This window comes from Pyxicephalus adspersus, chromosome 1, assembly GCF_032062135.1.
Source record: "Pyxicephalus adspersus chromosome 1, UCB_Pads_2.0, whole genome shotgun sequence".
NCBI lineage: Eukaryota > Metazoa > Chordata > Amphibia > Anura > Pyxicephalidae > Pyxicephalus > Pyxicephalus adspersus.
The window spans coordinates 115,998,781-116,013,151 of record NC_092858.1 but is presented as its reverse complement, the minus strand read 5'-3'; the positions used below and the strand labels follow the sequence as shown (position 1 = coordinate 116,013,151).

The 14,371-nt window shown below is 38.1% G+C and overlaps 1 protein-coding gene across 2 annotated transcripts in view; it reads left to right on the top strand.

Annotated features, from left to right (window-relative positions):
• The window catches only part of PIK3C2B (phosphatidylinositol-4-phosphate 3-kinase catalytic subunit type 2 beta), a 127,776-nt gene that overhangs the window by 71,734 nt on the left and 41,671 nt on the right, over nucleotides 1-14,371 (top strand). For both annotated transcript variants that reach the window (XR_011922557.1, XM_072424696.1), the window contains exons 13-15: nucleotides 4,285-4,452; nucleotides 7,342-7,450; nucleotides 13,293-13,435. Coding sequence is in view for 1 of the 2 variants with exons in the window: in XM_072424696.1 (XP_072280797.1) it covers nucleotides 4,285-4,452; nucleotides 7,342-7,450; nucleotides 13,293-13,435 (420 nt within the window). In the remaining variant the exon portion in view is untranslated. The remainder of the gene's footprint in view (nucleotides 1-4,284; nucleotides 4,453-7,341; nucleotides 7,451-13,292; nucleotides 13,436-14,371) is intronic.

Here is a 14,371-nt window from a genome sequence, read left to right as displayed (position 1 = left end):
TAGGTGCCCAGCACTTATGGCCGGTTACCAATCCTAGGTGCCTAGCAGTTGCCAGAAGTCACTCAGAAGGGGTAGTCCCAGCTAGAGTCCCAGCAGGCGTGTGAAACAGCAACTGGGATCCTTCTGCCTACAGTGCCTACCTAGCTTTCTGTAGCTTTCTGAGACCAGTCCTTCTGCCTGAAGCCTGGTCATGCACTTGTGTGTAGTCCTCTGCTTCTATCAAGTTTTCTGGGACTTGCTCCAACTGCCTGCAAATGTCAGGTGTTTGGATGCGGCACAGTTACTTGGGCCACAAAAAATGGCCAGACGGGCTGGATTTGACTCACAGGCCTTGTGTTTCACACATGTAATCTAGACCATTGAAAGGTGGATTATCTGAATTGCCAATGTCTACATGCAGGGGAATAGGCCCTTAACTTTGAAGTGTTAACTAGATTTATCTGGAACACCAGATGTCAGTCTGATGGTATCCTAAATTAATACCAAGTTGGACAAATTTGTCCCAAGGGTGCAGAATGAACTTTAGGATATTACAGATACTCTAGTAGCTCCATCTGGCATGTATATCCTGATATCTTCATATCCACCCATGAAGCTTTTACCTGGACTCCTCAGCGGGATTGAGTCTTAATATGCCCATCCATACGTTCTAAAGACCACATGTGCTTGTGCAAACAAAGGAACACTCTTTCTACATACAGCCCTTCACAACAGCCAACCAAGTGAACAACACTCTCCAGGAGGTAGGCGTATATATAAGTCTACCATATTGATATCCAAGTCTACCATAAAGAGAAGACTGCATGAAAGTAAATACAGAGGGTGCACTGCAAGGTGCAAGCCACTCATAAGCATCAAGAATAGAAAGGCTAGATTGGACTTTGCTCAAAAACATCTAAAAAAGCCATCCAAAAATTTGGAAAAACATTCTTTGGACAGATGAAACGAAGATCAACTTTTACCAGAATGGAGGCAGTGTGATGGCATGAGTGTTCATGGCTGTAGTTGGCACCGGGAAACTAGTGTTTGTCGATGATGTGACACAGGACAGAAGCAGCCGAATGAAGTCTGAGGTGTTCAGAGACATACTGTCTGCTCAAATCCAGCTAAATGCAGTCAAATTGATTGGGAGGCGATTCAAAATACAGATGGACAATGACCCAAAACATACAGCCAAAGCAACCCAAGAGTTTATTAAAGCAAAGAAGTGGAATATTCTTGAATGGCCAAGTCAGTCACCTGATCGGAATCCAATTGAGCATGCATTTCAGACAGAAAGGCCCACAAACAAACAGCAACTGAATGCCGCTGCAGTAAAGGCCTGGCAGGTCAATAAAAAGGAGGAAACCTAGCATCTGGTGATGTCCATGAGTTCAAGACTACAGGCTGTCATTGCCAGCTAGGGGTTTTCAACAACGTAGTAGAAATGAACATTTTATTTTCAGCTTTTTAATTTGTCCAATTACATTTAAGCCCCTGAAATGAAGTAATTGTGTAAAAAAAAAAAAAAAAAAGGCTTCAGTTCCTCACATTTTTATGCAATATTTTTGTTCAACCCACTGAATTTAAGCTGAAAGTCTGCAATTCAACTGCATCTGAGTTGTTTCATTTAAAATTAATTGTGGTAATGTACAGAACCAAAATTAGAAAAAAGTCTCTGTCCAAATATTTATAGACCTAACTGTATACATACTCATGCTGAGTTTATAAAGATCCCACAATCTAATAAACAGCCAATCTTCTGATACTTGTTTGGATTATTGTGGCACTCTGACATTCTGTTTAGTAATCTGAAAATACACTGCGGGCGAGACAGGGCTGGGGAGCACAAGTGCCATTCCTTCAAAGCATCACAGTGTGAGTAGGGAAGGGGGGGTCACAAATCCATTAATACAGGGGTCCCCAACACCTGGTCCGAGGCCGTCTGACAGGTGGGCCGCAGCTCTGGCCAATGCACCCCCCAGCCGGGTCAGGAGAAAGACCCTGTTTGGGGGGGCGCACCAGCCAGGGCCATGGACCACGTCTCCAGTAGGCATAACAGGCTCAGGGAAGTGGGCCAGAGACCCAACCCGCTTACTTTCCCATCGCAGAGTGGGTGGGTATGACGTCACTCCGGGTTGAAGTTTTTTCCCTTTTAGCTTCCCGCGCACGGCCTGGAGTCAATGCTTTTAGTGGTCCCCGAGCCCCAAAAGCCTAGGGACCACTGCCTTAATAGACAAAAATAAGCCTAAGCAAAGAAAACAATTTTTCCTGGACAATTACACAGTTTTCCCAAGGTAAACTCAGAATTGTCCAAAGTCACAGAAATGTAGGCAACACTTTAAATTTTACCATTTTCCTTACAAAAACCTTAAAACCCAAAGTTTGGTCTTGTCATTGCTTACTTCAATGCATATTAAAATTAGACTTTCTACCACTTCGTGGCTAATCATAGCCTAGCAGTCACAATAGTACATTCCATATCTTCTAATGAAGAAAGTGAGGAATTTAGGTTGAATTGAAAAGAGGAATAATGTATAAATATACCCCTTGGAGTGCAATACCTATCGTCGCCAACTTTATACTGAAATAAACTTAAACAAGTAAAAATGCATGTAGCATGTTCCACTAAAAACAACTTGTAGTTTGTTAAAAGTGGGTCTTTATCAATATATGTGATTATACAAATGTGGTTTGGATGTGGATAAATGAGTTTGTATGGAGAAATTACATTACCAAACTTAAAAAAATGTAAAACTGAATTCTGCTAGGATTAATAGTAGTCTTGCACCTCACTGACTCTGGCTTTTTGTTACTTTCCACACACCACCCCAGTGATTGTTGGGATTAAGGCAGAATCTCAAAGTGCTTTTTTATTAGAGATGGAGCTGAAACACTACTGTGAATTAGTTTTGTAACTCTACATTCATATTTCCCAGGTGGTCACACTACCTTTTCTCTGTATTTAAAATCAGTCACAAAAAAAAATCTATAATTGGCACAGCTTGCAAATAAAATTCTGTCCAAGGTTTGTCCAGCCTGCGAATTCATTCAAAGAGCTGACCATTTGATATTAAAAGAAGTCCCCAGGATCAAAAATTTTAATAGCAGGATTTATTAAATGTTGGAAGACGTGGTGTAAAAGTGTATTTATTCACAGTTAGCAACATATTTTACCAATTTATTTTGCATGGGACATGTTGCAGAAAAAAATAGCCTTTGCTGCCAAAATGAAAAATGAAAAAGTGTAAAACAAGACTACAGTTTGCTGTTAAACATATAGGCAAAGAACAGGCCTTTTGGAACAATTTGCTGTGAACTGATCAATTAAAGATAGAATAGTGACTTCTTGGCAACTTACATGTACCAAGTCAACTCCAAATTCTGCATCTATATGACAGTAGTGAGTGAGAGTGTTGAAACTTCTGTAGAAAAGTTTAGGTGGAAATAGTCTTTAATGCAATAGCTACAACAAATAGCTATATTTATATTTTTAGGCTTAGTCTACACGGACTGTTTCCCCAGCATTTAACCTGTGGCTTTTAAAGCCCTTGTTTGAAATCCCCATTCATTACAATAGGTTAATCTACACCAGGACATTTCCTTGAGGCATGTTTATTGCATTTATCCTAAATGTTGAAAAAATTAAACGCTGAAAAGCGTGGGTTAACGCTTCCATTGATTTCAATAAACACTTGATATGCAAATTAGTGAAAAATGAGATAGAAACCCGGCATGGGTGTTTTCCAGCATTTTAAAGGCAAGCTTTAAAATGCTAATAAAAGTGCATAAAACGCACATAAACGCAATAGGAACGTTTACATGCGTTTTTAAAAAACGTCCATGTAGACCCAGCCTTAAGCTCATGAGTTTCCCATGACATCTCTCAAGATTGGGTAGACACACTTTTTATTTTCTATAATGTTTTGTTGTAACCACTGCTTTCTGTTTAATATTCTTGTTTGACTGCTATTTACCTAAACTGAACATCCCCTATACAACAAAACAAATCACATCTGTCCAGTGCTACACTAAGCTTACTTGGTCTGCAAAATACCCAGTTTTAAATGTTCCACTATATGTTTGGATATAGACAGTTGTGTGGTAAAATTATGTAGTTGGTATTTTTTTTTTCAATTCTACGCTTGGCTGCAGGGGTGTTTTAGCAGATATGCCTGAAAATTGATGTAAAAACTTAACATACACTTGAGGTCTGCTTCATTATACTGTAATCTTGAGTTCAATCAAAATATTTTTTTTAATCTATTTTTTTGCATTGTCTCTCTTTTTTTTTTTTTTATTTAGGATCTGTTTTCCAATCCAAATAAATCACCTTCCTCGAGAGACGCTTTTAACCGTTACACTGTATGCAGTGCCTGTTCCCCCTCCCGGGAGTTCTTCTGAAGCCACCAAGCAGAAAAGAAATTCTCAGGCTCTAGGCTGGGTTACAGCACCGCTCTTCAACTTTAGGCAGTAAGCTCTTTTAACAGTTTCTTCCATATATAATTAGAAAATATGGCTCTTTACATGCTCTCATTCTATAAGGGAAATATTGATTTGTTTTATATTGGCAATGTGCGGACAGGATCCATGATTGTAATAACATGATTGTGGTAGAGTAATTTTTTCTAGTTAAAGCTATATGTTTAAAAGATATAAGACTTAATGCCAGTCCGATTATCTGAAGTTCAGGATGGAACGAGGACAGGCGAGCTTTATATCCTAATTCCAGGAGCATTCTTTTGACTGTTTTTGAATATTTTTACAGCCCTGCTTCTTTGTCTTTTGTAATTAACTCTGTACTTTGGTGAATCTACTTATACTGTGTCCAGGTAGGGCTCACAATAAAAAAGCTATCCAAAACAATAAAAATAAAGCTGCTGAAATTGGCTATTTTTAGAATGCTGTTTTAGAACACAATTCACTTTATTTTATTAGTTTATAATTTATATTTAATTTTAGTTTAGAACAAGGGTGCCCAACTTACAGCCCACCGGCCTCAGCCAGCATGTGAAGCTGCCACATCTATCCCCTTCTCTCTCCTGTGCTTCCAGAAGGAGAAGGAGCTCCCTGAGAGTGGGCATGTACTATAGACCTAACAATCAGCCGTGGCTGCTTCCTGCCCACCTCGTACTGTGAGATATTCCCAGTTCTCGTGCAGCAGCAGCATGAGAGTTGTGTCTGTGTCTATGCAGCTGTCATTATCCCCAGCCTTCATATCTCATAAACCTTCATATCTCCTTATGTCATAGAAACATGACATTTTCAGGGTATGCAGGAGTGTACAGATTTAGGGTCACAAGCATAAAATCCTAATAACAATCAGAGATATTTTCACAATAAAAGGGGCTATTTCAAGACCAGGGTCCGCAAGTTGAGTTTAAATGTTAGGGACTACCGAGAGCCACTTTCATGACAATGAGCATTAGAGTACTGTCAATTCACTGCACAAGAGACCCCCACTTATCATACATTTTAATTTACCTACAGCTGCCCTTTCAGGAGAAATTGGGATTCAAAGAACATTAGTGGACATTTGTATGTGACAGGGCACCATGGTATGGTAGGAGTGATAAAATGTTAGTAGGGGAGGGGTGTAGGGGGAGTTAGCAACAAAAGTCCGCCACTTGTACTACATTTCCCTTTCTCTACTGTTGAAGAGTTCTCAGTTAGTACGTGGCCAGCTATGTGTGACAGGGTAGCACAGTATGAGTGCTTCAAGAAATGGTTTCTTAATTGCAGCCCTTCATAGATTCTTATAGAGATCCTTCAGGTTTCCTCTGGGCTGAAAATTGTGATAGTAGCCAGAAAGTGACCTTGGGCACTGAGTTCGGCTTAAGGTGCTTTACAGACAAGTTCACCAGTGTACTGAGAGCCAAAAGGGGTGGGGTGAATACCTAAGAGCAAATTGGAGATTTATGCATCACAGAAATAGACAATATTTTCCAAGTACACTACTTGCTAAAATAGTCTGGAAAAATTATAAAATTAAAGACAGTATTAAATTAGCCACAGAGTACGTCATCACTTGTTTACATGCCTACCTAAACTGAAAGGTCGATTGATGCGTACAATATTCAATTTCCAGTATGGAAGAGCTTAAGGCTGTTAAGTGAGTGATGATGCCATTGGCTTGGTGGAATGTTACACACACACTTTCATACCATTCCACAACATCTACCCACTGTTCTTTTGTCATGAACTCAATGATCCTTTCTCTCCTTCTACATGTCTACAGTTTCTAGCTAGTACTGTTGTCACATTCCTAACCTTACTGACTTTACCTCTGTTCTGTCACATCATGTCTAAATCTAAACACAGAGACAATACAAATGCAACAGATAACACTGGTTCACATTTTGCTACTGGTTGTTTCGTCAGTGCCTTCTGAAGCTTATGCTACCTTAATCTAACAGGGTCCTTCTCAGCCTCCTTCATAGATCCACCGAATGCAACCAAGTTCCTATTCAGCCAAGGCAGATCATGACATACAGATCATGACTCTGTCATTGACAAGGTATGCCACAGAAGGAAATGTATTTACCTTACTCCGTGGAATGAGTCTTAACAGGAAAAAAAGCAAAAAAAATGTTGTCTTCTTATTGCATTCATCGATCTTGATGTTTCAAATAGAACAGTTTTTTAACCTTGATCTTAGATTGGGGTTTCTGCTTCCTCTCATGGCATACTCCTATATGTATGTGATTTTTTTTTCTTAGTCTTTGGATGCCGTGCGTTTATTTTCCTAAGGTTCCCTTCCTTTGGATCCTAAGGTTACTACCGTAGTTCTTTGCTCACTCCCACAGGAGAATATTGTGCCCCTCATCTGATGCCAGGTTTAGGTGAAAGATCCTTCAGACTGCTCTTGGGGCTCAGACATTACCTTTATTTTTTATTTTCTCTGGGCTTGTTAGCATATGTTTGCAGTGTTTCCCAACCCTCAGTTTGACTGCTTTCAGATGTCTCGAAGGTACTAGAGTGTCTGTTAATGGATGACAAAAAATGAATATTTGTACTAACCAATAGATCATTGGAGTCCATAAAGGGACAGAGATTTGCACTTTTAATTATGCCTTCAATATTTCTTGCTACAAAACTGAGCTATGATGGTAGTAAAGGTCATTCTTGGCTGGTCTACCTTTTTTCTCAATGTCCTCAATTCTCCTGCAGACAGCAGTTTATATCCCTAAATAAACTTTAATTTTTTGACAAAAATATTTTAATTATTTCTATTATGAGCTAACTTTCCGTGGGACATTCCATTGTTAACATTTAGGACAAATGCAGACTTACTAAATTTTGGGAATGTTTAGCAATAGTTTATGTGATCACCTCAAATAATTTTTTTCCCATCATTTAAAGGTTTTTAACCTGTGGACGTCGATTACTGGGCCTCTGGCCAGCCTCAAAGCATGGTAGTGCTTGTTTCAGTACACCAAATATAAACGAGCCGGACAGCATCATTCTCCAGGTAAATGGTAAAATAATATTGCATGCAGTTATTAATGTTACTTTTTAGCAGTTTTTTTTTTCTTTTTTTTTTTAATGTGTGTTTGATGGGTGTTTGAATGACCTGCAACCTGATAATCTGCAAAATGGAGCTTTCATAGAAGGATCCCCAAACCACAATAAATCCCAAACCTGTTACTATGTTGTATGTGAAGTCAAACCCTAACCAATAAAAGCTCTTCGAGTAACGGAAACTTAATTTAAAAGAGATGAGCACATCCTGAGCATACTACAGTATGCATACATCATATTTTTCCAGCTCCACCTACCTTTCCTGGCATCCCCCATTGACAGGAATATTGGTGTTTTCAGTGTGTAAAACACTTCTACCTTCTCTACACCTAGCACATCCTTCATTTTTACATTACATTTATATGTAATTCCTCTTCGTTCTATGAAATGTTGCTGCTGTAAAGTAAAAATGGTTGTCTATCTGCTTAAACACATGTGTGCTAAACCTGTACATTTGTTAGATGAGTAAAGATACTGTAGTGAGATACTTATTAAGTTTAAAATAATTAGCAAGAGAGATTAGGCTCATCATGACCTGGGCAAAACAACATGTTCCAGCCCCCTCTGTCTTTGCTCCTCTTTCTCAATGTGGTAAACCTGTCTGTGGGTTTCTCATCCAGCAGTGACTGGAGCTGGAAGAGATGTTTTAGGACTTTTGTCAAGGGGAGAACCAGGGATTTCTTGCCAGCTTACTTCAGAGATCGCTAGCATCCTACCACTTTAGCTTTTATTCAAGGGTTATCTATGTTGTTCCTCCAATCAGACCCCCCTATTCCTTCCTCAGCCATCTTCTTTTGAACCAATTAGAAACCTTTCCACATCCTTATTTTCCCAGGAGGTAGGTTTTTTGTGGCAATCACCATGACAGCCTTATGAAAAAAGTCCTTTTTCAATAGAATATAACAAACAAAACAAAACATTACAATACAATGTATGCACTAATTTGTAACTTTAGATATGCAGTGATGTAAAATTTTCCACAGTAGTAGAGCATAAATACACACAAATATACCTGAGTAAAATATGCATGTAACAAATATAACATAAGAATAAAACAGAAAAAAAGAAGGGGGAGTACGGTGTTTAGAACCTAAAACATTATAGACATTCTATCAGTGTCTGTGGTTGGCAAATACAGTTTTCAATGGTAAGATTTAAACTGAGCAAAAGAGTGAAAACAGATGTTATAAAGGTATTTTGCTACTTAGTGATTCAATAGCATAACGCTCTGTATAGCGGAATGGGGTGAGTATGGCCTCTCGTTCTCCTTCTGGGAGAGTATTTAGTATAAACGCAAACCATGATGGCTTTGGGCATGCATGGCTGCCAGTGGTACTGGAACACTAGTGTTGTTCATCGATGATGTGACACTAGACAGAAGCAGACGAATGAATTCTGAGTTGTTCAGAGACATACTGTCTGCTCAGATTCAGCTAAATGCAGTCAAATTGATTGGGAGGCGTTTCATAATACAGATGGACAATGACCCAAAACATACAGCCAAAGCAACCCAGGAGTTTATTAAACCAAAGAAGTGGAATATTTTTGAATGGCCAAGTCAGTCACCTGATCTGAACCCAATTGAGCATGCATTTCACTTGTTGAAGACTAAAATTCAGACAGAAAGGCCCACAAACAGAAACTGAAAGCTGCTGCAGTAAAGGCCTGGAAGATCAATAAAAATGAGACCCAGCATCTGGTGATGTCCATGAGTTCAACACTACAGATTATCATTGCCAGCAAAGGGTTTTCAACCACGTATTAGAAATGAACATTTTAGTTACAGCTTTTTAATTTGTCCATTTACTTTGAGCCCCTGAAATGAAGTGATTGTGTTAAAAAAGGCTTTAGTTCCTCACATTTTATGCAATCTTTTTGTTCAACCCACTGAATTAAAGCTGGAAGTCTGCAGTTCAACTGCATCTGCATTGTTTCATTTGAATTAATTGTGTTAATGTACAGAACCAAAATTAGAAAAAAGTTGTCTCAGTTAAAATATTAATGGACCTAACTGTATTTTAACTTTTTTTTTTTTTTTGGGAGCGACACGTTTCAAAGGAATTGGGAAACTGGCAACTCGAAAGTTGGCTAGTTGAAAGAATGTGGGAATTTTATCATTTTTGCGTACAACCAATGTTAAATTACTAAGATCTTCCAGGCCCCTAGGCAACAGTTTATTATAAACTGACGTTATTCCGTAGTGGAAATCACTGCTTTGGCTCATGCAAACTTCGGAAATAAATGTCTGTTTTTACATCTACAAATGCATAAATCCTTCCTACATCCACCATGCTTGCTTTTTGCCTATCCACTTTGCAAAATAGGTAAAAAAGGTTGGTTTCTCACAGAGTAGTAACCTCTTGTGGGACTTGAAGCAGCTGTCCCTGTACCTGTCCCTTCCTTTCCCCCCAATGGGACCAATGCATAAACCAAGCACCATGGCAGGCTACCTAAAGAGAAACCTCTACCCTACGGAAGGATAATGTGCTGTGGAAATGGATTCACATTCCAGGCTGGTGCACAATAGTGGGCAAAGTAAGGGATCCTATTACATGTCATTTAAGTATACATGGTGACATTATTGTTGTATGGAACCCGACATGAGGCTAGAGGAAGGATGACAAATAATGTTGCCTCTTTCTTCCCCATATTTTGGAGCTAGTGTCCATACCATCCTGATATCAACCTTTTTTTTCTTTCTGTTTGTGTGTAAATATTGGTAATTTTTGAAGATCAATTTATCTTGATTGTATTTTTTGCTACAAGAAACATATCATTCAAAAGCAACGATTACTTGTCAATACTTGAATATTCACATTATGTAAATGTTATTTTTAATTTTTTTTCTTTTTAATAAATTTACAAAATTCTGTTTTCACTATCAAAGGGTAGATTGAGTGGGGAAAAAAAGAATTTAAAACTGTAGCATCAGGTAGCAATGTAACAAAACTGAAAAAGTGAAAGGGTCCCAATCCACTTTATTTCTCTGCACAGGTGACAAGAGGTAACAGTGGTGGCACACAGTTGTTGGGTGACGGGATGGGGAGGGGGGGGGAGCTGTCAAAATGGAGCAGTTTCTATGTTTTTAGTGTTAGGGCTGCTGAGACGAGAAAGTCTAGTGTCAGTGATGTAACAGTAGGGATGCTGGTTGGCAAAAAAAAAGAATGTGTTGTCTGGAGTGTTCAGGTAGAGTGTCAAGGTTGATGGGAGGATCAGAGTCATCGGTACAATGTTCATCTTGCTAGGTGGCAGGAAGGTGCATTATCAGAGATACTGGGAAGAAGGTGTCATGTCAGGATACAGAGTTCCCTCGTAGCAGTTACCACTACAGCTGACACTCATAATACTACTTCACCTGCACTAGACATGCATGCCAACCACCCCTGGATCTGACCCCTATTTGCCCCCCTTGCCTACAACCTCTCCATGTCCCTATGACAGTTACAGTGAAATTAAATAGTGAAATTATAGGGAAATTAGCATGAAGAGTGGAAAAAGCCAATTGCTCAGCTTCAACAAAGCCGGGCATAGGGCTTAGTTTTCAAATATTTGTTATATTAAAGCATGTATCTGGATGTGAACATTTTGTTTTTACTGTTTTTCCATTATATTCTGTTGAACAGCTGCCCAGGGTCTGAGCCACTGCTTTAGTTGGGATCCTTCCACCAGCGATATTTTGGCTAAAAAATCAAAATAAGTTATATGCATTTGACTAGTACAACAGATCTTTTAGATAATTTGACTTCAATAGTTATGGTTCCTATACAAATAATCCCACCCTTGAAAAAGCTTTTTTTTTTTTTTTAGTGTCACGTAACTTTTAATTATTTTCTTTTTTTTGTTTACTGATAAAAAGCAGTTGGCTTGTTTATGTCAAATTAAAAACTGTGACAACATTTAGAGTGAAAAACAAACTACAAAATAATCAGTTGGATATGTATACACCTGCTTAATTAGACACTAAAAAAAGCATGTGTTTTAGGCAAGATACCAATAAACACAGATAAAGTGTCTGTTTGTTGCTGCCACTGCAAAGCATGGGGAGGGGGTATTTATTTGTTTTATTATTTATTTAATGCTCCACTGTACATCAGTGGAAGTAGGGGTAAACAATGCTGTTGTTGAACCCCTGTCAATGTGGGTGGTATTTATAGTTGCTACTGAAGACCTATCAAAGGGCATTATTTGTTCCTGAAAATGACCTTAAAAATGATGGGGTGGCTAAAATTACTGCCACAAACACCAGTGAAGGGATGCTAAGTGTTACGCTGGTGGTGATAATTGTGGAGCTTCTTTGAAGGGGGCTATCCTTGAAATACCTATGTATTTTTCTGTTTTTTTTTTTTTTCTTCTAATGACCCACACAAAAGAACACTCGGTTAAAAAGTGAATAAAATGCACTAGGCAGGATGGATGCAAGAAAATTTCCAAATCATTAAATAGTCTTATGGTTATGGTTACGCACAGACTTTATGCTGCCAAGTCTTCCACTATTTGTAAATGGAACAGCAGTCGTTCAGAGACGGCAAAAGGGGACCAAAGTGAATATAAAACAGCTGCTAATACGCGCTTTCCAGAAATTTCATTGGAAGAAATACTTATTTTAGAAAAATCAGTTTTTTTTTCTGGGAAATCAGTCCTACTCACTTAACCATTTGTTATTTAAGCATTTACGTGTTAAGACCCCAAAAGGGATGTTTAAGAAGAAGCCTTAAAAATCTGGTAAAGTTTATTATATAATTGATCAGCAATAGTGGAAGAAGTATCAAAATAATTGTTATCTACAGGTTCCAGGATAATTTGCCTTGTCTTTTCCCCTTGTTCTGTATTATACAATACCTTGTTGATTAATCACTCAACCCTTATATCCCACAATGCACATCAGCATTCAACACATATATAAAATAAATGTGCTGTACAAAATGGTCATACTATGCTCTTAATAATGAAAAATTCAAATTTAGCACAGTACCTATCCAAAAAACAAGGAAATAAATGGCATTGAGTCTAACATACTAGAATAAAGTTTGATTATGAAATTAGTTAAATTAGAATGAAAATACTTGAAATACAAATAGGAGAAGACCTGCACCTAGCTACCGGACTTGGCTTAACTTTGTAAAATCTACGTTTAATTTATATTATTATTTATCAATAATATTGCACCCCTGGTTGGACAATTTTCAATGAGACATTTTTGATAAATTAGTTTTTTTTCATAAATTACAATGTTATGGTCTAATATTTCATTTTTTTTTAAATTAGGATTTAAAATTATTTATTAAATTATAATTTATGATTATGTTATAATTATTAAATATAATTATTATACCCGCAAGTTAATCCTTAAAAATACAGGCCCACAGTATAAACAAAAATTTGTATGCAAAAAAAATATGATCACTTTTTGCATTAAAAAACTGACAGAATTGGATCAATAGGGGGGGGGGGTTAAAGGATGTCTCTGGGTTAGTATCTGGGGATAAAAAAAAGGGGGATTTACTAAACACTTTTTTTGTAGCTCTGTGTACACAAAGGACAATGGCAGAGCTCAAGTTCACATTCATAATAGCAATGTCACTTAAATTAAAACCCCTTTGTCCCTTTTCCTAGTATTTGTTTTAAAATGCCTATATGTTTTTAGGTTTATTTTATCTGACATGGCTATACTGGTGACATAAACCTATGCCTAGGTATAGGTTCATAATAACCATATTGCTATATCAGATAAAAACAATGGTAGTTGACAGCAACATTTCTCTAACATCGATTTACTTTTTGATTATCTACAGATTGACTTTCCTACGTCGGCTTTTAATGTGAAATTTTCAAAACCAGAAAGCAAGGCCTTCAGTCCCAGGTACGAGTTATCAAACTTACCTGAAAAAGATCGGGGTGAACTCCGAGAAGCAATGCAAAAGGAATCCTTATACTGGTAGGTACATTGAAAAGCATGTTAATCTTTTTACTTTACGCTGTGTTATAAGGCCACCTCCTTTTTTAGCATTTTAAAGTTAGTCAGTTAATATTTTTAATACCTAATTCTTTACCAAGGTTTCTATTTGTTATAACTAAGAGAATTTGGAGATAAGAAGTCCTTTTTAATAATATGCACAGTCAACCAATCATGACCAAACATAACCACTATGAAAAAATCTGTTACTCTGAAGCATGGGTGAAGGGGGAGCCAGGCTCTTTCTGGTATGCTTTTTTCCTCTTGCATACCTAAGGAATTTCACTCTGGTTTGTGGGTTACTCCTATCCTTTTTAGGACATTTTCTGATCACCACCTAGACTGCCCTTTTGACCGGTCCTGCCCTGGGGTCCCCTTCTCTCAGTGTTTGCACTACGCATACACCTTCCCATCCTTTGCCTGCCAACTTGGGTTGTGCTGTTTGGGTCCTTTGTCTCTGTGCCTTGCGTCGTGAATTTTCTGATGTACCAAGAGGGTATCCTATCAAACAATGCTCAGCATTACTTCCAGTAGGAGTATGGTTTTGGAATCAGGAGTCAGTCATCTGTTATTCTCTGAGGGAGGGGACAGGTGTTCCATGGCCACTTTCAGCTCCTTTTATTTAAAGTAAAAATTTTGTTTGTTAGCGTTTTTTTTAAGAGGGCAGCCTTAGATGGTCAAAAATAAATGGGAGCGCAGTGCCTCCCGGGACACCTATGTCACGCATTTTTAGAGGCTCTTGGCTGCTTCTTCTGTGCTCGGGCATGTCTTAAAACTTGTATATGTGAATGTGGTAGCATCACCACATTCTAACATATAAAGGGTAACTTTCCCCTTTTATAGAATGAAAACATGTGTTTTTTTTTTTTTCCTTGGTGGTTAAAGACTACAGGGTAAATCTGCAGCCTCTTGGATATT